The sequence below is a fragment of the Sebastes umbrosus genome, chromosome 21, assembly GCF_015220745.1.
Source record: "Sebastes umbrosus isolate fSebUmb1 chromosome 21, fSebUmb1.pri, whole genome shotgun sequence".
Taxonomy (NCBI): domain Eukaryota; kingdom Metazoa; phylum Chordata; class Actinopteri; order Perciformes; family Sebastidae; genus Sebastes; species Sebastes umbrosus.
This window is the reverse complement of record NC_051289.1, coordinates 4,204,239-4,230,666: the sequence shown is the minus strand read 5'-3', so window position 1 is coordinate 4,230,666 and position 26,428 is coordinate 4,204,239. Positions and strand designations below refer to the sequence as shown.

General features: G+C 43.0%; 1 protein-coding gene across 1 annotated transcript; it reads right to left on the bottom strand.

Annotated features, from left to right (window-relative positions):
* Positions 1-10,371: 10,371 nt before the first annotated feature.
* LOC119480674 (serine/threonine-protein kinase H1-like) lies at positions 10,372-22,046 on the bottom strand. The gene is made up of 3 exons (XM_037757177.1): positions 21,645-22,046; positions 20,095-20,809; positions 10,372-12,087 (listed from the first exon to the last, which is right to left on the bottom strand). The coding sequence occupies exons 1-3, from the start codon at positions 21,899-21,901 to the stop codon at positions 11,713-11,715; spliced, it is 1,347 nt and encodes a 448-aa protein (XP_037613105.1). The 5' UTR covers positions 21,902-22,046; the 3' UTR covers positions 10,372-11,712.
* Positions 22,047-26,428: the final 4,382 nt, after the last annotated feature.

The following is a 26,428-nucleotide window of genomic DNA, read 5'->3' as shown; positions in this document are numbered from 1 at the left end:
CTGAAGGTGGTTGCAAGAATGAAAGAGGGAGGCTGTGTTCACATCATCGGCTGTATATAAAGATGGATGACATGACAGCGCCTCAAAAGTGAAGCCGAAACATCTTGATCGCCCCCTGGTGGCTGGCTGCAGTGTAGGTCATAAATCCCGCCCCCTCCATGTTAGCGGATGGGCCAAAATAAAAAGTCAAAGTATACGTCAAATAAATTTTTCCCAAAGATGGTTTCTGTCATTTTAGGTAGTTCTCATCATGCTGATGTTTATATCTCTGATACGTTTGGTTTTAATGAGTTATTTGATGCTTTATAAAGGCGGTGAGACATCATGATTGGCAGCTTTGACTCTCACTCGCTGACAAGCTGCGGCTGTACTTGGTATGCGATTGGTATGGTTGGGTGACCTGGATATTGTGGCTCCACCGCCTGATCACTACTGCGCAGACTCCAAATGACGTCAATATCTCAAGATGGCAGCTCAGGGATATTTTGGCTTCACTTCTGTACAGTGGGAGGGAGACGAGTCGTCCATCTTTATAGTCTATGGTTCGCATGGTTAAACAAGTCCTCCAACGGTTACGTTAGTGGGAGTATGCACGGCTGCATGTAAACGGGAATGTTGGTGGAATATTCATTTCCATGTAAACAGCTTAGTAGGAATATTTCGGGCAAGGCTGGAATGTTTTGTGATACGTAAGCGTAGTCAGTGACAGCGAAGACGATCTGGATTTTCTCCTGTCTCAATGTTTCTGTGATGTGAGCCATCAAAGCAGAGTCCTGATAGAAGGCAGTCGGAGTAGATGCAGAATGTAATGCATAACACTCAGACAAGAATATATGTATGTGTAATCAGTAGTTAAGCATCCTCTCCCTCTTCCCTCTATCCCTGTCCTCCCCACTCCCCTCCCATCTAACAACTCTTTCAATTGCTCATTTCATTCACTCTCCCTGACAGACTTTCCATTTCCTCCAAATAGATAAATAAGTACCATTCAGAGAGGAGCGGCACCCGCATCTCGCACATCCATTCTCCGCCTTGGGTGGCCATTTATCCAGACAGAAATAGATTAATAATGTATCTATATTCACTCCACCTGTCAGCGGCCTGGACTGCAATGAGGTCAAGAAACATAGCACTCTAATGAACCCGATGAGAGAGCTGCATGGATGTATAATACCCTGGGACAAAGACATACAGCGCACTCACAAGCAGATAAATAAGGCATACACATACACCCAACCACCCCCCAACCTACACACAGAAACACAGCGAGATTGAGAGATGAAAGCTTTGGTTTGGATTACTCCACAAACACTCCAGCTGTTTTCCATCAGGGTGTGCCTGTCAGCATCTTCTTTACCCAGGGAACTGTGCTGTTGATTCTGACCTTTAAATCACTGTCTTTGACTTCTGTCTGCAGAAGCCTGGACCTCTATTTCGCTGCTAGGATTGCTGACGGGAATCAATTTAGCACACGCTGCAATATCTGGTCCATAGGATAAACATGGTATATGCTCCTCGGGAAAACACACACAAACACACACACACACACTGCTGTGATGGCTTGTTCTCTGAGCTAAAGCTTTGGTCTTTGTTTGTGAATATAAGCATGAGATATCACAAAGCTGCTTCAAATAAATTTGTTTCCACAAAGGAGAAGAAGTTGAAAACAAACAGACAAAAAACGTCCCTGCAACATTATTATCCCTTTAAAATTGTGTTTTTGTCCACTGAATGAATAGAAATCTGACATTTACTCTCCTTTTAGTTCTTGTTTAATCTCAATTAACTTCTGAGAAAATGATCTTGATCTTTAGCTGCTAGATATTCAAGATTTTTTAAGCTATAGTTGCTAACTTCGTTTGTCTGTTTGGCGTCTAGCAGCCCAAAATGTGATTGAATCAACAGTAAGATAATGTCAGGCAGAGGTATTGAAACTCCACTGATGCCTGACATTGAACCCAAATTGAATCAACACTGATTCACTCATTATCTAAGAGGATGCCAGGGATTTAATTTGAATTGATTTTGCTCTATTGAAACAATGTCACACTAATGAACAACAAGAAACCAGACCTTTTCATGACATTTTATTTATTGGTCCAACGTGTGTATTGTTCTCAACATGTAAATAAAGTTCAAGAAAACTTTTGCTTTCATTAAAAAAAATATATATTCAATTAGCTAACTCACAAACATTTCCAAAAACACTAAATAACTGCAGTAGGATCAATTTAAATTTACATGTTTACTGACAAAATGATTAAATGTGCCTTGGAATATTACGGATCAAATAAAGTAAAATGCAAAATCACAGTCTTGCAAATTAAACAGTGAGTGGAATACTCCTACAATATTAATGCGATCACCTCAGGTGATTTCACACTTGTAGAAATTAAATTATTTTTCATCTGAAGCATTCCCTTTGTTCCTCCTGTCCTCTTCATCTCAGCCTCTCTCTCTCTCCAGTGCTCTTCTTCTCTGAATCGCTGAAGGTCAGCTGCGCTATCTCTTTGTGTTGCAGTGAATTTCTAAGAGGGCAAAAACAAAAAAGACATAAAGTAAGATTTAGAACAGATTCTAAGATGACATAAAGACATAAAAATGAGACATAAAAAGACATGAAAAATAAAAATGAATAAACCTATCAAACCCAAGGGGAGAACATCACATTGATAGATATGAAAATGTTCCCGTTGTAATTATATGAAGATCATCTTTTATACACATTCTTCTTTTCCAAGTGTCTTTAATTGCTTTGGTTTTTTACATTTTAGACAGGTTGTCGGCCTATTCGAAACAAGAAATCAGCGAGCACTAATAATGTTTTTGATGGTCAAAACACAGGTCATCATTCACATTATTGAAGGCAGTCACTATTCAGGTGCTCAGGTGTCAAACAGTACAAGTTATGCTCTTCCTACGGTAGCAAACCTGAGACCCTGGATGCATAAAGAGAACTGGATATAGATCGTTGGTTCCTATGAAAGTTCCTCAGTGGGGCATGAAGCCAAAACATGCAACAAACAAAAGGCTTTTATCCAGGAGACCCCTGTTCATGTCCCGTGTGTTAAGTTTCATTTTCACGTTACAATCAGCTCTTCGTTCATGTCCCGAGTTCACAACATTCAGTTTCATTTTCACTTTTTACAAAGGTGCAGTGTGTAGGATCTAGCGGTGTCTAGCGGCGAGGTTGAGATTGCAACCAGCTGAAGCCTTTTCAGTGTGCCGAGCGTATAAGAGGGCTATGGTGGATGACGCAAAAACGCAAATGGCCCTCTCTAGAGCCATTTGTTGTAAGAGTAATGTAGGTAATTTGGAGCAGAGCCAGTGCGTAGAGTGTGTGTTTGTATGTGGGAAATGAGTGGTGAAGCAAGAGAGAGATAGAGAGCGGTGGTGATGGGAGCGAGTAACGTTGTCGACTCCGGCCCCAAGCCAATCTGGGCTTCTAGAAACATAGCGGTGCAACATGGCGAACTCTGTGAAGAGAACCCGCTACCTATGTAAATATAAACGGCTCATTCTTAGGTACCGAAAACACAATGATTCTTATTTTCAGGTGATTATACACTAAAGAAAACCTACTTGCCAATAGATCCCCCTAATTGTTACACACTGGTCCTTTAAGCCCCACCACCAACTAAGTGGTTTTGTTGCCTAATCTTAAAGTGAAACAAAGGGGTAACTATGGTGGTTTTGATGCCAAAAATAAAGTGACACCAAGGGGCGTGACAAAGCGGCCGTATGTGACGAGTTTGGATGGGCATCCGTAGAAAACACCAGCAGACGAGTCACATTCCTCCAGCCGATCTGCTCCTGCAAGAGAAGAGCATCAGTCAATGAGCAGCCAATTGGCAGCAAGCAGAGCCCCGTGACTGATATAAGTGTTTCTGACAGGCTTTGGGAAAAGAATTACCTTTCTGCTTTTGCATGTAATCAAATGACTGCGGATGAGTAATACTTCATGCATTCACGCTCTTTAGGGCTGAAACCTAAAACCTGCCATTATGAAATTATTGAAGGCAAATCTTCATATTTTGAAAACTCATAATGAGTTTAGAATCCACCCAAAACGGACTGGTGCGTTTTCCCAAAGGAAGCTTAGTATTCTGAAATACCCCTCTCATCTATTGTCTGCAGTCTTTCCACTTCCTTCACATAACGCCCACCAAAACAAAAACAACAATCTCTGTATTGCAGTCCCGCCCCCCCCCCCCCGCTGGGCGTCCTCACATCACCTCACACACGGCGGCCTGCATCAGGGCATCCAGCCCCCCCCCTCTGGTTAATCCAGGTTACCAGAGATCCGCTGGCCCCCTACTAGCTCTGCAAAGAGGCTTCCGTTGGCGGTGAGGCTCAGGACGCGGTGGTAGGTGAAAGGTGTAGGGCTCAGTCCTCTTACGGGCGTTCCTGAGCATGTCCCCTCGCAGTCTCCCAGATCTTATCCGCAAATGCACCAAAGCCTTTTGGAGTGAGTGGAAGGGGAGTAAGAAGCGACGTAAAGTTTGGAGAAGTGATTTTGAAACTGAAGGGTGGAAAGTGAATAACTGATGCTCTCCATTCTCTCAAAAGCTACCAGTTGTCCTTGAACAAAGCTCTTAATCCCCAATCGCTACTAGCGGTGCTACTCAGCGGCCAGTAGTAAGATTATGATTGGACCGGGCAGCTCCCAGGTGTGTAACTGTGTGAATGTGACACAAGGGTATACCATAAAGGAGTATGGAGGTATAAAAGAAAAAAAGTGAAGAAAAATGATGTTAGTCTACATTTCAGGTGAGGAGGAAATTGAGGCAGAGAGACCGAAGTCACTAGTAATATTCCTCATTTTTTCCATTAGGTTAGCTCCCAACTACTTGACATCTGGCAGGTCGTCCTCCATGGAGAAGGACAGATCCATCAGGTCTAAGGGGTAGTTGAACTTCCACCCCTTTCGCAAGAAAAGGTGTATAAATGCTACGATAATGCACAAGGCGTTTAGCGTGCAATATGTACGCCTTTCTTGATTTCCGCGCGTCATTTCTACATCATGTATCCTGTACTGACTGCAATGTAAACGCATCCACGTATAAATTCTACCGTATGAGTGAGTGACATAGTTCAAAAAGCAAAAAAGGCCCAACAAACACCGGATCTTTAACCAGGAGACACATGTTCGAGACCTTGACCGGTGTTTTGTTTTGTAAGTTATGTTAGTGACGTTTGTGACGTGTTTTCCGTAGTTATGTTACGTTGTTTCTGTACGGGTTTTACTTAGTTTACTTACTTATTTTAAGCCCAACCATGACCTTTTTCCTCACGCCAACTAAGTGGTTTTCTTGCCTGAACCTAACTGCAGACATTTGCGTGATGTCTTTTTTTTTTTTAACATAATTCCACAAGTGTAACACTGTAAAATTGTATTGTCATGTAGTCAAAAACAAAAGCATTTTATCTATCATCCCTGATGGTAAGATACAGCAGGACAGTCTGAGGCTGGAGTTGTGTGGCCTGTCTGTGCCATCGCTGATGTCGAAGGTGATCTTTCGGTCGTGCAGAAGGACAGTGGAACCTCTGGGGGGGCGTCCAGGCGACCAGAAGGACGGCCCCTCCTCTGCAGCGCCCTGGCTGGGTCACAGTGCTCCCATATGTGCTGGCCCACTTCTAGAAAAATTCTTGACACACGTTTAGGTTGAGTTAAACCCCTTATATAAACACAATACTGAGACAGCTAAGACTAAATGACACTACTGATAGTGCTAAACAGCCATTTACATAAAGAAATATGACGAGTCAATAATGAGACAGTGTGAATGGGATAATTAAAAGCAGCTTGTGTGCATGTATTTCTCTCTCACAACACGGCTTTCAATGTGCAAATAAATATGATTCAAAATGACACATTTAATACTCAGGCTATATATTGCTTCATGGTAATTCTGTTGGGACAAAATAGAGCAACAGAGGATGTGTCACATATAATATAAATCATTTCTAACATATGGTCTTTAACATATGTGTCTGGCACAGCAGAGACATGTTGTTTACTACATTTTATAACTGGAATTTGAAGCCAACTGTCTGTGATTAGTTATATCCTAATATCGACAGATAATTATGGGGACATGCAAGCCTTTGCATTGAAAACTTGATAGATTTCTCAAGGTGAAAACACACTGCCGCCCATAGACTGTGTATAAGAAGTGGACGTAGTCACCATGACGTCAGTTGGTTTGTGGACTGACATTTTGAAGCCTCGAGTTCGGCATTTTTTCCGTCGTCATCTTGGTATTTGGCTGTATTTGGTCAATCCCAAGGTAGCCACGCCCTAAAGCATCCCCTGCTTTATGGTCTATTTGACTCTAAATGGGTCCATGATTTACTAAATGAACATCATGATGTATTGAAGAAGACTTGAAACTAGCGATTGAGACCATAAACTCATTTATTTTGACGCAAGCCGTTCTGCGACGATGTGTTTTGGCCTTCAATTTTTCCCCACAATTATTTTATTCCTGCCAGAGAAAGTCGTAGAAAAAGCCTATGAAATACCATAGAAAAAAAATGTCCAACTTTCCATACTCCAAAACACTCACATCTGTAGGTCAAACTCTACATCTGTAATGTCATTTATACGGTCAAATAAATGACTGATTGGGCTTTTACACAAAGGATGAATTCACAAAGGATTTCCCAATAAGAGTCACTCTGACAAAGGAGCTGAATTTGTGCATTGAGAAGCTTCTTCACGGTCCCAAACGGTACAAAGGGTTGTGTTAACAGTGATCCCTTCCAAGAAGAAGACAGAGTGTATTTCCGAGGCCACTCACCTCCTCAGCTCACCAAGCACAGTGTGGCCCTGCTGCCAGACGCTCTCCACAGCTCCTGACCCCCCGACTTTGGCATTCGTGATCTGAATGGTCTGTAGGTGGAATGAGAAACCAGCAGAAAGTTACACTTTTCCACCGCACAAATGAAGGCGACCATATTTGTGAAGTTTTCTTTCACATGCTGGTTTTTGGTATGAGAAGGGTTCACTTCGGAACAAAGGGAAGTTACTTTAGATCAGTTTTTTCTTTTCCTCTCAAAACCCCACAAAACTATCAATCGTCAGACTCCATTTTTGTTGTCAGTTGCATAGCAACAGTGTTCTCACAATTTACCACTTGTATCTTGTACTTGAATTTCCATATCAAAAATACAACCTCAAATATTCCATTTGAAGGCAGCCTGTGATCTGAATTCTACTGCTGTCAGTCCGGAGGCCATCCAGCCACACTGGACACTTCTATACCAACTTATTCACACGCAATGGACACAGAGTTTAAGGAAATATGACCACTAGAGATTTTTCCTGTCCATTTTCAAGCCACAAATCGATTTTAAATCATCACAATCTCATGCATTTTTGTATATTCATATTTTTTACTGGTTCTTCTTGCAACCAGAGGAGTCGCCCCCTGCTGGCTATTAGAAAGAATGCAAGTTTAAGGCACTTCAGAGGTTGCCACCTGGTAAAACCAAACATTTTTTTCTGCACCTTTTTTGTGGATTGAACAAATGAGATATGCATGTGTTAGTGAGGTTTAGAGGTGCTGGCAGGCACCTTGTTACCTTTGGACAGAGCCTCTGTTTCCACTTATGCTAAGATATGGTAAGCAGCTGCTGGCTGCAGCTTGAGATTTAACGGACGGACATAAGAGTGATCTTCTCATCTGACTGTAGGCAAGAAAGCAAAATACCCATTTCCCAAAATGTTAAACTATTCCTTTAACTCATCATCTGAATCCAACCTGTTTTCTTTGATCAACACGACACTCTGCTGAAATGCCTCACCGTAGTGAATACTCATCCACCTGCTGTCCCATCACGTCTTGAGTCTACACTGCATTTAAACCAGAGCCACTCAGCCCCGAGGAGATGACAAGAGCAAATTTTAAGTGCCAAACAACTGGTGGGATCCAGGCTACAATCTAAATGAGAATTTCTGAGTAGGAAGAATAATGAGACAGTTTACTTTTATTGCATCCTCAATGAGGAAAGTATTGACCCACCTTGTGTTCCTGTGGCGTTGTATCTGCAGCACAATAACAGGACAGCGGCAAATAGGGGGAAAGGCTCATCTGGGAAAAAAAAAAAAGAAAGCAATTTACCGACTGAAAATGTGAACCATTCTTTCCTCTCAAATCATTAAGGTGGAGTGCAGTTGTAATTGCTGTTTAGGGAAAATAATCTCTACAGCGAGCAGCTCACAAAAGACCCCTATATTTGATCTACTGGGTGTTTGGTTTATACAAATAAGGAGCACTTTCATTGAGCGATTCGGTGTGGAGACAAACATGAAGGGAAGACGGGGTGTATTCCCTCTGGGACCAGACGGTTCCTCTCTTATACAGGACACAAGCTGGGGGACTCACCACCACTCCCTCCCTCTGTTATCCTCTCTTTTTTTATAGCATCCACAAGTGGATCTGCCAGCTTATGTTTCAGGGTCCTGAGCAGCAAATGATCTCTTCAAGTAAGGCCAAAGATAAAGCAAATAAGTCCTCGGTTTTCTGCTGAGAGAAGCCGAAGAAAAGAAAAAGACACTCTCTGTCATACTTGTCCTCGTGTAGCACGGGGCTGGTGTTAAGAGAGCCAGACGATATCCGCTACAATCTTTGCCACGCTCTGCTTTCTCAATTGTTCGGCCTTGCTGACCACTGCATGAGACTAAAGCCCATACGGGAAGATATTGACCCAGCTGCGCACAAAGCTAAATTAGTTTTGAGGATGTGTTTTTTTTCCTCCTCAAACTCCACCGTACCTATGTGGAAGCTTCTCTTCTAGCAAGAGCAGAACCGTTTAAACCTCAGTGGTCAGATCAACTGTCCTGCTGCACAGATGAGTCCATTAATATGAAAGCTGATCCATAGAGGAGTCACTTCCCAGGGCTATGTGTAAATAACCTGCCCAATGATCACATAGCATCAGACTAAAATAACAGAAGGATTATCTGCAGTATAATAAATATACGGTGCATTTCTTGGAGATCAAGCTGCTTTCACCGCCCACTCTAAAACCCACTGTAGCTGCACAAGACAATGGAATTAGTCAGTGTGCAGAAACGAGACGGACAATACGTCGAAGCGACAGTTGGTTTGTTATCCCCCTTTGGAAGATAATGGCACTGAGAATGGGACGATAACAGTTAGGGGGAAGAAAAAAAAAAAAAAAGACCACTTTCCATTATTGCTGACTTCTATTTGGTTTAATTCAATTCCAATTTCTTTATCAGCCTGTGAGTGGAATTTTGTTTGCAGACGGAGTTTAAAATAAAAAAAACGCATAACAAATCACCTCTTCCTCGACCATGCAGTCAAACATCATTTGATTATGCCAGATATGGAGTCAATTGCACAATGCAGTTCAAACAATTCAGTAGAAAATGTTTTCTCACAGCCACACGAGGCCGTCTTTTTTTTTTTAAAGCAGAGTGTGGAGTTCTCGTCAGGGCACAAAGGAAGCAGACCACGCACCGTTTACTCCAGCAATTTAAGGAGATTTCCTCTCTGCCCACTAAAATCCTGCTTTCAGTTCGCTGCCCTCTCAGTATTTCTACTTGCTGACACGTTGCTTCCAAAATACACCGGCGGTGCTCATCTCCTTCCCAAAGGGACATTGATCTCAGGTCACTGGGTATGGGCAGCCATTGGAAGGCATTAACAACTCTCCAATGCCCCTTGCTGGAGAAATAATGCATGAGCCTCTTCCAAATGACATCATGTGTGTATTCGCAATTTAGTAAGACACTAAATAGAGCCTTGTTGTATATCTGTTAGAATGAGAGCGAGTAAAGTGTTGGTTCTAACCAAACAGAGTTGCAAGAGCAGCAAACTAACACTAATTGACCAGCTTGACAAAAACAATCAAAAAAATCTCAAGGTCTACTATGGCTTTTTTTTGGTGCTTTCAACCGCATCTCACTGCCTTCATTAGCAGATGAGCAAACTCTGTCGAATTGTTTCCGAGGTCAAAAGCATGACTTTCTCCAGAGGTTTTGGCGGCATTTTGCAGTCTTCCGCTAAAGCTCAAAGCAAAAGCAATCAATGGACCTTGAGTTAAGATATATTCTTTTTTATCAAACTAGAAAATGTGACTGAAAGCTCAGCACAAAAACTAGAATATGGACTTTTAAATTTGATCAAATATGCTATTTTAAAGGTCAAGCATGAGGCTTTTAACCACGTTTTGCAGTCTCCCACCAATGAAGACCATCCAAAGTGTCTGAAAACTCAAGAAAAAGTAAGTAGGGGGATCTGTAGTTATTTCCAAGGTCAAGCATGCACTTTCATGCCATATTAATTCGCTAATATTATGACGTTATAGCTGCCCCACATCATATTAATGTTGCTTGATTGAATTTATTCAATAATTAAAAAGATACATATATATCTGAAGCTAAAAAAAAACATCTGTAATAGCACAAAACAGCTAAAAATCGTATTTCCATCTGGGACTTGAGTGACTGTCGGTGAAGTATGACGTCCATGAACAGGACAAAATTGTCTTTCATCTCCGTTGAAAAATACACGATTGCACAAAACATCAATAAATTAATGTAAGTCCAAAAGGGCAGAAGGAAACATTGCATGTTCTTAGATGACAAAATACCACTTTTCCAGTCCTTTCCCCATGGTGTTTACATTGTTTTTGTCTATTCCCTCTACTAGTCCTTCTGTTCAAATGCGTCTATCATCCAGATATTATACATCCTTGTATGTAGACTCCGATGCATTACTTATCATCTGCAACCAAAAGCATTAATCATAAATGATTAAAACATAAAACAGGAACAAATCCACAATACATAATGATGTTGCTAAACATGACTGAACCTCACTGGTAATTATGTTTTGCATGCTATTCGCAGCTTAATGCACTCCTGTCGCATACTAATATTAGCATTTTAATTCAAAACTTCTCACTGGAAAAAAAAAAAAAAAGGGTTTATTTGGAGAACGCTGTTGTTTGCAGCTTACATAATGTTTGGGGGAGAGCTCTTTAAACCCAGAGAGCTTCATTTTAACTTGACAGAGGCCTGTCACCAAATATCTGGATTGTGCTTTCAGTGGTTAAACAGGGCTGTGGGTGCTGCTATGTAGGCGGAGTTGAACACAAAAGAAAATGTGCTTCTCTCTTCCTCGAAATGTTAAAAAAGGATAAATCTTCCTGTTGTTTGGTGTTGGGGAGTTAAAACAAAAAGATGGGAGCGGAAGAAGCTTCTACTTTTGCATCATCCTCGCTAAGATTAGCTCCCATTTCTCAAATGATGAATTTCTCATTTTTTGGAATGAACCTCCTCACAGGCAGGTAATGTGGTGACTCATAATGATCTAGATGAGACCTTGGACCCATTAGTCTGAGCTGTGTGAATAACCAGGGGCTAGAGACCTTGTGGAGGACGACAGCTCCGTCTCAATATAAGCCTGGACCTCAAAACCGAAGGATATTCACTAACAGCTTAACCCGACCACGAGAAACTAATGGAGGATGGAACTCAGCCTTCAGGGGAAGCGGGGTTATTAGTCTAGTGGAGAAGCCTGTATCAAGTCCAGAGATGGGAGGAAACTTTTTTTGTCACAACACCTGTCCCAGACACTTTGGCTCCCCGTTTGCAGCTCTGAGGTTTGAGATTGCAGCACACACTGAGCCGGGGCAGCTGGTTCCACCCATTAGCCCTCTCATGAATCTGGTGCTTTAGTTGGGTGGTGATGATGCTCCTGGAACCCTCTGGCTGGATGTTTGTACGGCTCTCTGAGGCAGAGTCGGTCCAGATGCTCTGCCCTGCTGCTGCTCTTGGTTTTCCTCCAGCGACACCAGCCTCCCCGGGCCCGCGCCGTTGGACTCGCCAGAGCTCACGGCGCTGCTCATGCACCGGGAGGAGCTGCGTGATGTGCGCTGCCTGAGGTTCTGAGAAATGGATCGATGGAGGTTCCTCATGGAGGAGCTGGCTGCCATGGTGACCACCCAGGGGTGACGGATGGCTTGGTCGGCGGTCAGGCGCGAAGCCGGGTCCAACGGCAGCAGGCGTTGGATGAAGTCCTTGGCCAGGTTGGACACTGAGGGCCAAGGCTGCGGAATAGAAGAAGCAGAGTAGTTGGCGTCAAAATATGTGAATATAAAAACACCCCACATGTCAATTCAGCCTACACACACAGACACTCTAGGAGCGCCGGCGCCTGCGCAGGTTCAAAGCCTCCTCATAGCGGGATGAAAGATTTCATTCTAATAAAGAAATAAAACTATGATCCCGGTGCTCTGCAGGCCTAACAAGCAGAACTAAACTCAAAGGAAAGCTAAATGTCAGCGGGCAAAAGGAAGCAGCAGTGTTGGCTGAAAGAATACGAAGCCGGGGACTTATGGCAGCCCCGCCGTATGTGTGGGATTTGGGCACATGTTTATTCTAAGCCCGCATTAGCTTCTCAATAAAGGCACCCCCAGATGAGCCTCACTGGGGTCTTTTGTTAATTCAAATAGGAAATCATCCACCTTGTCATGACCCAAGCTGACATTGAGGAACGCTTTGAAATCGACCACGCCATCTCTCCGGTGGGAGAGAAGACATCCGAATCATTATCATAATTCAGAATCATTAAATTATTCATCACGGCTTTCGGTTCTTTGTCATGAAGACAACATTGTGGAGGCCCTGCCGCAGGAAATTGATGACCTTTGTGCTTCAATCTTACTTTAAATAACATATTACTGATGCAGGCATTGAATTAGAATGATGTGGCATCAGATTAAAAAAAGTCGGCGCTGGTTATGGAGATTGGGCCGCGACACTATGACCTTTAACAGTGTCAAAATGCTCTTTCTCTATTTGTTTGAATGAAGTCAGGTGATGATAGGTATCAAACACAACAATAGAGTTATGATGCCCCATCAAACAGTTGTGACAATTGTACTTTAGAGATTGTTAAAACCGTTTCGAAAAATTAGCCAAAACGATTGAGAGAAACTGTGAGATGCACAAATATTTCCCCACCACTTAGCTGTAATATTCCACTGTGTCTGGCTGTGCGGAATCAAAGCTAAATACAGCACAATCCGTGTGTGCAAAATTCTCTCATTCTTCGCTCAACCCTGCACCGACTAAATCTCACTCTTTAGGGAGGTCTCGCTCTACATTTTAATCCCGAAATGCATTTCTCTCCCCCTTTTTTTTTGTCTCTCGCCGAGTAATGACAATTAATCAAGCATGAAATTGACAATCGCGAGACTGTTGCCGGTGAGAGGAATTCAAAGAAGCAGCGACTCGCTTATTCTCACAGTGCACTGACTGGAGAGGAGTGTGCGTGCCGGGGCCGCCCCGCCAAACGACTCATAAAAATGCTTCTCACTCAAACTTTCTTCTCATTGTGTTCTTATTTCACACCTGAGAGGCGGGCAGAGTGACACTCGGTTTCCCTGGGAAGAAGAGAAAGTGTTTGATTGAGCTCCCACGACTAACATGTCTGACTTTCCTCCTCATAGAGCTGTTGGTGATTCGGCGAGGTGGGCTGCTTATTACTGTGCCGTGAAATACACATTGGATGGCTAGCAGGTGCCTTTTGTTCTTGATCTGAAACGACGGGGACACATGCCGGCTACGTGGAAGAGTCGGCAAAGCCTTTACGAGGCGGGAATGATGCAGGAAAAACATCTTTAAAGCAAAAGTTTGCCTCCCTCCTGCTACCAACGTGGTAAGAAGAAGAGACATAACTGTGTTGTTTTCCTGGAACGAAGCCACCTGCAGGAAGTTTATCTCTCTGCCTTATTTCGAACATTTTTCAAGTCAAAATACACAAAGGCTTTATTGTGTTTGGAGGAGGGGGCGAGAGGCAGTGTTATACATCACTGTTGAGCAGAGAGCTAGCCGGAGAGGAGGGAGCAGAGGAGGGAGGTAAGGAGGGGGGACAAGTGGAGTGCAGGTATGGCATAAGCAATGGAGAAACCTACAGGGCTTGGCAACATCTTATTAGAGTGAATGAGAAGCTGACTGTGTTCGCACCGTGCTACATCTTTACCTGACAAAAGGCGTAATTGCAACAAATGAAGAAAGCGCTAGAAGGTCGGATTACGCTAATGTGATCACGAGGATAATGCACTTTTGAGTAATGAACTGCTGCGCACGAGAGTCGCAGCCTCGCACATTTGCTCAGATCTGATCCCACCTGGCAGCGTTTCCTGAGAAACAAAGCCAAGTTTAAATATGCCTCATCATAATGAGGCCGTATGGGGAAAAAAGGTGGCCGGTTTGCTAATTCAGGTGAAAGTCGCAGCTTAAACCACGGTAATCAAAATATCAATACCCGGATGCGGGAGAGATTGGGCTGTCATGTATAATAACACTGTTGCCAAGTGGAGGCTGGGTTTGTTCCCGTTGGAGCTCACTAGGGGGCAGACTGGGCTAACCGTTACCCACGCTGCCTTGCTGCTGCTGCTGCTGCTGAGAGATGCAGATGTTTTGGGCTGGGCCAGGAAAGTGTGTCTTCAATAACACAGCAGCAGCAGAATGCAGAGGAGGATACCAGGCTGGCCTCAACTAATGCACGGATTTGTGCTTTACATACTGAAGGCTGGCGTGACATGAGCACACACGCACGCACGCACACACACAGAAATCCACTTCGCACGCATCAGATGAGATGGCCTGATTCTGTGCGAGGGAAACGCTCCGTCCTTCGTGCGGCGAGTGGATTGAGTGATAAGGTGCGAAAAGCCCCCCGAGGCTACACCCGCTCTTCCTCTGCCCTGCTCGTCCTCTGTCCTCTCCTTTCTCTTCCCTCCAATCTCCTCCGCCCCGCCATCCATCCACGACTCGCCGACAGCCCCCCGCCCTCCCCGCTGTTGAGTAAACACATCAGTGTGAGTCTGCACTACAGGTCTTCAGGCCAGGGGCTGTTGCACCGGTTGGGGGGAATGCATGCACGGTGTGTGAGCTTGTGTGTTGTTGCAGTGAGGAAGCAGTGGGGGATGCTGGGGAGACAGAGGGACCTGGTTCGTGGGCAGGTGCCGGGGGCCGTTTGCATTTCTTAGTGAGTCTCACCTCCGTCTTATACTGCTGAAACCCCCCCAGCCCACCCACACACACAAACACACACACACACTCTTACACACACACATTTACTGCTTCTCCCTACTCTGCTTCAATAAACACACAAGGTTACTGATACTTTTGGAAGGATGTTTGTAATTGCAGCCCTTGGGTATTAATTTGCATAGTAGAGAAGAATAGTTACTTTCAAAATCTTTATATGTCCATCTGGTAAAATGATACCTGAAGTTATTCCTGCTTTGCTGAATATTAATTTATTTGAATATCCTCATAAGACAATATTCTGCAATCTGCTAATTATGAATACAAACTGATGTATTACAGAACACAACACAGCAGCTTAGTTTAGAGGCTCACACTCATATTTGTCCTGGTTACACCTTTGTATCTTAAATGAATAACTCACTCATGTCAATAACTAGATTGATAGGTGACCAAAATAAATAGTGGAGTTTGTAAAGGAACAAAGTGTTCCATTTACCAAAGTTGTAATAGTATAGGTCTATATATTATAGCACTGTTAGCTTAGGGCAAAAATAGTCCTGGGATTGAGTCGAGCAGCCGTCGGGCCTTTCTGCTACGAGTTTGGATGTTCTCTTCCATTTCTTTCCACAATCCAAAAAGACACTAGCCTGATATTGGCAGACCAAAATTGCAAACGCGATGTAGTCTGGAACCTCTCTGTTCATTTTCAATTTCCTAGGGGCGTATACCGAAATGCCTCTGGACACTTTTGGATAGACCTACAACCAATTAAAGCAATGAAACATGTGATGTGGCGCTGAGCAACTGGAAAAATTTAAAAACAGACTACAGCATGCAGAGATGAACTACTTTTTTACAAAGTCTCAAATGCGACAGCAGCTTCAACAGAAACTTCCACATCACCTGCAGCCATCTTGGTTGTTTCCGAAAGCGCTCCTCTTTACAGTCATCGTGTCAACAGCCCATTTGCACGAAAAGGTGCATAAATGCCACGAGATACTGAAATAGTAATCTATAACACTCATTTAGTGAGTTCTTTTGTAGAGTTCGAGACCGTTGTTGACCAGTGTTTTGTTTTGTTACTTTAGTGATGTTTGTGACATGTTTTCCGTAGTTGTGTTACATTGTTTCTGTATGTATTTTACCTAGTTTGCATACATATTTTAAGCCCAACCATGACGTTACCCTAACTAAGTGTTTTTCTTGCCTGGACCTATATTAGTGGTTTTCTTGCCTAAACCAAACGGCGGACATTTTCGTGGCGTACAAATGATACACAAAAAGGCTAAAATGCTTACTAATGACACACGTAATGTTCGTCTAATGTCTTGGTATTTGTACGCCTTCCCGTGAGACCGGTTTGGTCTCAAACACGCCCCTTATTAGATAAATGGTTGTGATGGCCCGTCGGATCTCAAGTTGCTGGAAATCTGATGAGATGCATCTGCCAGAGCAAATAAAACACTTGTTGAACTTGCAGATCCGTCCGGTTCCCAGGCTAAAAAGTCACAGGTCAGAGGTCTGTTCCAAGAAGTAGGTTTCTTGAGTTATCGGATAACTTTGCTGAATAAAACTCTGTTTACATTAGTTTGTGTTCCAGAAGTTATCCAGATAATTCATGTCTTGGAACAGACCTTAGGCAAACTTTAACCTTTATACTGTGAATGTGAATGTGTGATTGCACCCTGCCTCTCACCTTATGCATACCGGGTTAGGCTCCAGCAGCCCATGATCCTCCTGACCCATTTCAGTATTATGATCATTTTAAAGGCTCCAATTTCTCATGTGATCACATCATCCATATTCTGGTGTGTAGGCCTGTTTCAACGAAGCCATTTTGACATGTCACAGTAGCAAAAGCACGTGAGGCCGGCTTAAGGCATAGGCCATATGGTTGCTTAGGGCGCCACCTTTTTAATAATAATAATAATAATAATAATAAAAAAAAATGCCAACGCCATTCCTTATTTTCTGCATTGAGGTAACAAATTAACAAACAAATAAATAAATAAATACACCTTTCACCCCCGTAACTCTCTTTCTGACACTTTTTCATAAATAATAAAAGTGTAAATTGTAGTGAAACTGTCTAAACACTTTTAAACCAACAATATCAGGTACCAATTATCTATTTATATTATAATAAATACATTTATTTATGAAAATAAAAATCTTTTTTCCAGATCCGAATTTTGCCTAAGGCATCAAAATGGCTCGAGACGGCCCTGGGCGTCGGTAATTAAACTAATGACGGCTGAATTCCATTTAGCTGCCTTGGTTTTCAGGGTCCTAGTATTGTTCATGTTGACTCACTGTCACTTGACACTTGAATAGAACAGAGCCCTTGTTAATATTATTAGTAACACCTAGGCTTTTCTCATTGTGACAAGTCAAAATGTCTGCTGTGTAAAAGGTCCATTGTGCTGACATCTAATTACACTGACAAGTAATGTCTTGAGCCAAAAAGACTCCATTACTCCTATGAAAGGCGTCATGCAGATCTCTGTGTCACTCTGCTCAATTGGCGGACAGCTCATTTCAGATGAAACTCTTCAAGTCAAGTTTAATATGTGATGGGAATTGCTCAGGCTGTTGAGACTATTCTCGTCCCGAAGAGAAGCACCCTTCTGGATGACGTGAAGGACCCTTCTGATGGCAGAGGTCCACATTTTGTGGACACTCGTGAACCTTCATCACACATTACGACATTATTATCACAATGTGTGTGTGTGTGTAACTGCGTTGTCAGTCTATCGGAGAGGGTGGATGCTCGCACATGACGGAGAATAAGTGTCTTGTCAACATGGAAATGTGATTGATGGCTGTTCCATCAAGCCCGGGACCGCTACTCAGCCATGTATGATGTCTTCATATTGTCATCATATGAATTTATAGCTTGATGTCTTTACTGGGATGTGAGACGCTATACGTGAGGTCCAATAAAATGTGGGTTTTCCAGCTCTGCTCCCGAGGATGTTTCCCCACTAGTGTGGCCTACATATGAGCTGTGTCGAAAGCCACCATGAAAAACGTGAAATAAGCCCTTGCATAAACTCTAGAAGGATTTTGCACTATTGTTCAGTTGGTGGTCAGTGCAGCGGTAAACACAGGGATAATAGTCCAGGGCCTATGTACGGGAGCCTCTTGTATGCCAGACTAAAATGTCAGACTGCATCCCTGAGTATCGGGCCAGGCTTAAAGCCCAGTGAATAATCCAGCCTTGGGTGTAATCAGCGTGAAAGAACAAGCTTGAACTCACCACTGAGCTCGACAGAATAGGCTGTTAAAAATACCCACTTCAGTTGTATGACAGAGGAAAAGGGAGGGAAAAAAAAAACATGCAGGGTCGTCTTTTCCCAATTTCGAAGCATCCTCAAAGAGCAAAACCAAGCCGAAACTCCAGACACCACAACAAACTTTCACATATCCATTCTTGCGCTTTGCAAGGTTGCAGAGGGAGGGATGAAAAGGACCTGCACTGCTACATGCTCAGTTGAAAAATGTTCCTCTTACACCAGGCACGGATGGAATAATGTCGCTATTTCTGGTAGTTCTAATAGCATAATGATTAAGGTGTGAGTCATTCTTGCGAACGGATGTGTTGCTAGGGGTTGGATCATTCGAAAGCAAGCGCATCATACAACCAGATTGTGTTGTGGGGAAAACTCAGAATGTCAAAATGGAAATGGCAGATGGATGATCGGAAATATCTTGGGTTAAACCTTGGTCTGCTAAATAATTACTGCTGGTCAGAGATCTACAGCTTTTCCAGTTAAACTGTGCTCCTGAGCTTCTGTTTAGCATCCACACAACAAAAAAAAAAGAAAGTTTCATTTTTGACTGCATGGCAGCACAGCCGTGGGAATTTTGTGCAAGACTGTCAAAACATTGTCAAAATTGCATCACTCGAAGCAGAGGTCAAGTCTGTGAAGGGATCTGGAAGCTACGAGAATGACAACTTCCACCTTTTCTATGAGAGAATAGTTCTGAAAGACTAGTATTGGCAACTTAATTTCACTCTTTGCAAGCACAGCCCTTCAACGTGACAACACTCTATAAGGATGTACTGTATATAAATGCTTGTGTGAGGACACAAAACAATAAAATGCATTTCAAAAGACTGAAAGTCTCTTTTGCATAAATGCAACAAGATCAGATCAGACAAGCAATAACATCAAGAGCTGTCACTTAGAGAAAGTGTATAGTTGATGTAACAGGCTTTGTATTGCTATTGTATATGCATTAAAAGTTTGCACCCCAAAATACTAAACCCAGTATCACGCCAAACCCTGCAATAGACCCACCTGTCCACTAGGAGATAGCATGTCAGTGTCACGTTTTGCATCGCCAAGGCGTAAATATTACACATGTGTATGAAGGTGCAGTACCAGCAGGGGGCAACAAAACCACTCACTTAATTTTAGGAAACAAAACCACTTAGTTAGGTTTAGGAAAAACGTCATGGTTGGCCTTAAAATAAGTACGTAATATAAGTAAAATACATACAGGAAACAATGTAACATAAGTACAGACAAAACGTCACTAAAAAACAACGGTCTCCTGGTTGAAAGTCCTGTGTTTGTTGGACCCACCCACCTTCCCTACCATCCGCCTTAAGCAATGTTTGCATCTTGCATTTACATCGCAGTCAGTACAGACTACATGGCATACAAATGACATGCCAAAAGAAAGAACAATGTTCTTATTGTACGCTTTTGCCTTGAGCATTATTGTGTCATTCATATGCGTTTTTGTGCGACTGTGCTGAAATACTATGTTTCTGCACTAGCTGGATCTGCTACATGCCCATGCACGCTCTACACCACTACAACCTCCGCAACCCTTAATTTCTGCCTTTCTACATTTAGGGGACACTAAAATTGTCATTAGATATAAATCGTGGGGAGCAGAATCATCCAATATGCATGTGTTTCCAAGGGATACTGAGCTGGTAATACGATGATTTTTGCCTCTAGAAGTTCCATTTGCTCCAAAGAAGTGCTTACTGTACATAACTAAACTCCAATGTGCAAAGAATAGCCCAGTGAACTTACATCTCCATGGAAGCTGTATTTCCCTCTCACAATGGATCTGTAGAGCCGCGTGCGACTGTCGTCCTCAAACGGCATGGATCCGCTCAGCACGATGTAGGCGATGACGCCCAGCGCCCACATGTCCACCGCACAGGAATAGGGTCTCCTTAGCAACACCTCCGGGGCCATGTACTCAGGGGTTCCACAGGTGGTTCTGAGGGACCAAGTCCTGTCTGCTCCAGGGTGGTCTCCACCGTCGCTTCTGTCAGGAATCTCAGACCCTGTGCCGCCAAAAGAGGCCAGTCCAAAGTCGGTCACGAGCAGCCTGGAGTCGGCCCCGGGGTGGTAGTACAGAATATTCTCAGGCTTCAAGTCCCTGTGGGTGATCCCCAGGTTGTGCAGGTGCCCCACCCCAGCCAGCACCATCCGGAGGGCCTGCGTAGCGTCCCTCTCCGTGAAGTGGCCCCTGCTGACGACGCGGTCCAGCAGCTCCCCGCCCGTGGCCAGCTCCAGCACCATGTAAACCCGCCGCGGGAACTGAAACACCTCGATCAGCTGAATCACATGAGAGTGGCTCACCCGCTGCAGCACCGCCAGCTCCGAGGCGCACACCTCGCGGCCCTCCGGGGCCTCCACCTCCATCATTTTAATGGCGAAGGGCTGGCGAGTCGCCCTGTGCTCCACGCGCACAACGCGGCTGAAGCTTCCTCGACCGATCAGAGCCTTGATGTCGTATCTGACAGGGCGGGAAGGGGAAAGGTGAGTCATTACGGCATAACTATCACTGTTGCAAAGCACTCAACGTCTCTCACCGCAGCTGCAGCTGTGATGTATGGGGAGACATCTACATGTTGTAGGGCGTACTGCGGCCAGTCAACCAGGCTAATTCATACATATATGGCTATACAATGACTTAGATTGGCGATATGCTATAAGCTATGACTAATTAGATGTGGAGGAAGACATGCACTTCTCTTAAAGAAATCAATTTCCTTGCTTTAATTGTTCCTACGCTCTCATCTCAACACGTACAGGAAGACAGTCTGCAGGTATTACAAGGCCCGGGCCTCTCAAATAAATGTCTACTGTTACTGCTAATGAATTGTATCGCATAAAGGTTGGCGGTGGCGGGCTCAGTGAGTGAGGAAGCTGGTGACATTAACAGTCTTCCAGGAGCACTGCGAATGCTCTTAATGAGTCACTTCACCTTGCGTCGTGCTGCAAAAGATCTATTTTTAAATAGATGTTAAAAAGTGGCTGTTCACAGGGTTGAGATAATATTACTTTGTTTATAGTGAAGCTTCAGTTATTCAGCATTTCCTTTTTTAACACTGCGAGTTACTTGAAATTGGAGAGACAAAAGCAGGTCACTCCTCAAGTGGGATTAAAAAGAAAATCTATTTATTTGGTTGTTTTCGGCGGAAAAAGTCACATTTTTTATCACATAACAAAATATAGTTTACTAAATAAACAAGCTATAATGCTGTTTTACTGGATTCAAGGAAACTTGGAAAATGAGGGTGCCATTTTTCATGTTATTATTTGAAATTATATACATTTTTCTTCCTTACCTTGCTGTCACCCGTGGATCAAACTTGTCCTTATACTTTGTGCCCTGGCGTCGTCCATCTCTGAGTATCTGCTGTTGGCTGTTTGATGCTGGTTGAAGATTCTTAACGCCGGTGGGAAACCACAGACCTCTTTGCTTCTTCGCACGCTTCTTCGGCTCATCATCATGTGCTTTGCTAAAAGCCACAAGCGATTGCACTACACTTACATAGCCCTTCTTGGATGCCTCAGGCAGCACCTTACTGTTCCCGCAGCCCATCACTCAGATGCAGCGAGACACCGCCATGGAGGGAGCGAAAAAAAATCCTACATGTGCTGTAACCTGAATGTGGCCTGGACATGAGAACATGAGTCTACATGACAGCAGGAGCAGCTCTGGAAGAGCATTCAGGTATACATGCAGGTGTTGCTGGAGTAATCAACAACAGCAGCAGCAAGCTCCACCTACAGCAGCTTGGAGGTTGGCAGGAGTGTGAACGCACCCTCTCACTCACTTATGTGATAAAAGCGTCAGGTAAACAGGAACTGTTTTGAAGCTATTGTCACTCCTCTTACAGTATATTACCACAATGAGCCCAGCCTGAAGATGTAAACTGTGGAAGGAAGAAGATTCCAGTCACACATCAGGTAACAGTTTCTACTTTATTTAAATACTCCATTTCAGAGGTGAATATTGTACTTTTTTTCTTTTACTCCACTACATTGATTTGACAGCTATAGTTAATTTGCAGATGTAGCAGTGTGTCGGGCATCTTCGTGTAGCGGTGAAGTTGCAACTAACTGAGTACCCCTCCGCTCACCGCTCCCTTTCTTTTGTTGTTTCATCAAACTTTAGAAAGCTTCTCAGAGGGCCACGGAAAACATTATCCAACTGTTTTCACAGGCTGAGTACTGCTCATTACGAAGAGTTGGTGGAGTGCCCCTTTATGGCTTTTCACCCTGCATTTGGGCTAATTTAGTTTAACCCTTTTTTTACAGATACATTATTAACCCAGGGTTAACCTACAAGCCCTGGGTTAAAAGTCTGTTGTAACACAACACTACTCTTTCTACCATTCTACCGCCACAATGGCAACTTTTAGCCCTGTGTTTAGCAGATTTTCAGGGGATAACCTCACAAACTCGGTGCTAACCATGTTCTGGAGCAGGGCCAGCGAGCCCTGGGCTAAAGTCGGGGCTAGCCCGCTTTCGAAATGTGCCAGGATTGTGCCAGTGTGAAAGCTTTCTCAGCCCCGGGCTAACAACTCCCTCTGTTTGCCAGTTTTGCTGTTTATAAATTGAATACATTGTGTATATTCCAACTATAAGTAAATTATTCTTCCACCGCTGTCAGCACAACAGCATGTAACACTATGATAAATCAACCTGTCTTCATGTCAAATCAACCACTGTTAAATCCGTGGATGTACTCTTCGAGCAACACCAAATGACCTGGAACTGTACTGTGGTGTTTTTCTTGTTTTTGCTTTTCTACCGAGAGCCAAAGCACCCACATACAGCTCATCCTGTCAAAACTGCCACCGGTAACACGAAGAATTCATCCTCACAACCACATTTCAGGTTATTATAGCAAACACTAAGATACATGTCCTTTTTATAAAAGTGAAATATAGCATACCACATTGTGTTTTTCTGACTTTTATCCCCATTGCATTTCTTTTTGGTTGCAGATTATGTCTTATTGTGTCAGGAACTAATGCTGAAGGTATACATGTTCATTGGATTGTTTGTATTGTTGAGCACAGTATGTCATACAGTGTCCCTGCTGTCAAGCCTGTAACTAAGCTACTTTTCTATTTTCTGCATTATGTTGTGCTGCTGTCATCATGTGTCCGTAATCTTCAGAGAATGGAGCAGGGAAGGGAAAAAAACAACAACAGGCATCCTCCTCTCCCTGCCTGCCTCGGCCGCGCACATTGTTTAAAAGAGCTAAACCGTGCAGAAACCGAAGACGCCACGAAAACATGCACATATTTATTCATATGAGACTGCAGAGAGGAAGCGAGGGATCAAAAAGTGGGAAGAAGCACCTTTTTTTAACACAAGTAGTGTGCTGTGCAGAGTTTAAATTATTCTGTTTCTCTTGAGCAGGGCAGAAATAATGTGGTTATATGAGGTTTGTATAATGAGTTCATGTTTATGAATAAATTGTGGAACGTGTTTGTGTTTTTTAGGATGATTTGCAGAGCATGCTTCCAAAACCAGGTATTCTATATTTGAAAATAGGGTGCCTATAGCCTTTATGATACCAATGGTTTATGTGACATGTTTTATTGCTGTTGTGTTCATGCATCACACTCGTCAATCAAAACTCTTGATTCTTTCCTAATCTTCTGTTGTCAAAGTTTAACTTCCTGTAGTTGGTGCCTTTGGGCATAGACATATATATATATATAGACGCCGCCCCGTTGCGGCGATACGTCAATGTGGGCGCCATATTGGACCAGGCAAGTGAACGGGGGAGCTGCCGTTTTTTTGGATAAAAGCAGTATAACGTCTACATTTCTCAACCGATTTCAAGGAGTCGTTATTATATTAAAGGGTTTATGATCTACGTGGAGTAGAAAAATAAAGTTTTGACTCCAGTTACTTAGAATCTGGATAGTTAAACTATAATCACTGCTAGACGCTCAGGTGAGGAGTGTGTACCGTAGGCTTACATGAACTGAATAACTTATGTGATAGAAAATAATTCATTTATCATGGGGAATTGTAAAAACTCACGTTTTTCAAGTATGGCTTTGGCTTATTTTCCTTGGTTACGGTTAATACTGTACCTGTAGAGAGGTCTCTATATAATATAAAATAATGTACAATGAGATGTCTTAATGCTTTCAATATTTACCCAGGCAAATAGTAGTAAATACCTCTGTGTCTAAAGTTAACGTTACCTATGATGGCATTTAATTTGTGTAAGGTTGCTGCTAGTTAATCTCCACAACATGTTAGGGCACCTAAAGTACTTTAAGATAGCGTTGAATAAAAAGAAGTTAGCAAACGTTATTGCTGAGAGTTACTGTTCAAACTGTCCAAGACATGTCATCAGCTTTATTGTTTGCGATATTAGACTTGTGACATTATTGTACATTTCATGTTTTAAATGCGATATTATGTTACACATAACATAATATCTATAAACTAACATTAGCTTAACAATAATAAACGCAAGCTAGCTTATATCTGATGAGCTAAGCTATGTATGCAAACGTTTTGATAATGTAATATGACAGTATGACTGTTTAATAATGACCTATTAATTGATTTATTCCCACCATATCAAAAGACAGACCAGTGATCCATGAACTGGAAGCTAGTAATGTTAATGTTTTTAACAGTTTTTCACCAAATGTTTTGGGAAAAGAAAAGAAATCGTAACTTAACGTTATTCTGCATGGATCATAAAACCTTGAATATAAAACAATTCATTGAAATCCGTTGAGAAATTTAGATGTCATAGTGCTTTTTCCGTTTCATTGATTTCAGGCCAGTCTTGCCTGGTCCAATATGGCGCCCATGGTCCAGGAGTAAATTCCACATCTATGTATATATTTCTATACTTTCGGGTAGCTATCGCTGCTCATGCTAACTCCTTCTCTTCCTTTCATTGTCTTGTACTTACTAAGAGATATGTGCTGCTGTTGCTGCGTGAGAGAAATGCACCATTTTCTCCTGCGTGCCAGGAGGATTATTCCCACTAAAGGCCCACCAGACACCGAGTGTTTAGAAGCAAGCAAATGGAAGAGGCTTTCATGATATGAGAGGAGGTTTAATCGCTATTGTGTTGCATCCATTGCCAGTTAAGAGGAGGGAAATGTGTATTTATATGAAAATGTCATAGATGCTATTATACATTGCTGTGTCTTTTCAGAGGTGTTCATTGTGTTGCCATTGGACAGAGAGACAGGCTGCATCATCAGTTGCTTGTCTGCTGCAGTTTTCTTTTTTTTTTCTTTCAGCGGAGCCAAAGGGGATGCTGGGCCTATCAGTCTGTTCTGCTGTCACACAATGTCTATCCCTTCTCAAAGGACTTCACACACACACACACACACACACACACACACACACACACACAGAGAGAATGAGAGAGAGACATAGCATCCCAACGCCCCCTCAATACACAAACACAAAGAGCCAACAGAGGATAGACATCACATCAGCACTGAGGTGGTAAATCGCCCTTCAGAAGCCTTCCTCAAGGGAGTCAGCAGTTCAGCGTTTATCGAACCACTATCTGATTACTAAAAGGCTGTCCTCGGTTATAAATGAACCCGCAACATGTGTGTGGCATGGGCAACGCCGGGGCCTTGGGAGTAAAAGCCATTATGGGCTGCTGCGAATCAGTTTAAAGCCAAAGCAGCGGTCAGAGCGCAGCTGCCACTTGCCAGTCAGTTCATTACTGTTGTTATTGTAGTCAGAGGATGTGATACCTGTGTGTGAGAGGGGTGAACCGCAGCTACTAAAAGCTGCGGACTGAAGTGGCTCGCAAGCACAGCCGAGTGAAAAGCTGCGAAAGTGCTGCTGTATAGGTTGAAAAAAAAATATAAAGTTGGGTTTGAAATAGAAAATGAACACTTGAACTTTGGAAATGTACGCTTTGGGTGGGCGAGACAGCATGGAGCCTATTTCTGGTGTGCACTTAACATCACAACTAGCGGGGATGATTACAGCATATTATAAAAAGCTGTACCTCCAGTAGGTTGCATAATTCATGAAGCTTTTCCTGTTTACCTAGCTTGGACTAATATTCAGTACATAAACTATACACTCTAAAGCTTGTGGTTAGGGC

What these genes read in the sequence shown, in the direction of transcription:
- LOC119480674 (XM_037757177.1), bottom strand. Translation starts at nt 21,901, where the DNA reads ATGGGCTGCGGGAACAGTAAGGTGCTGCCTGAGGCATCCAAGAAGGGC. An exon ending in GATCCACGGGTGACAGCAAG is followed by an intron (nt 20,810 to 21,644) that starts GTAAGGAAGAAA and finishes CCGCCCTGTCAG; the next exon opens with ATACGACATCAAGGCTCTGA. An exon ending in AATACAGCTTCCATGGAGAT is followed by an intron (nt 12,088 to 20,094) that starts GTAAGTTCACTG and finishes TCTATTCCGCAG; the next exon opens with CCTTGGCCCTCAGTGTCCAA.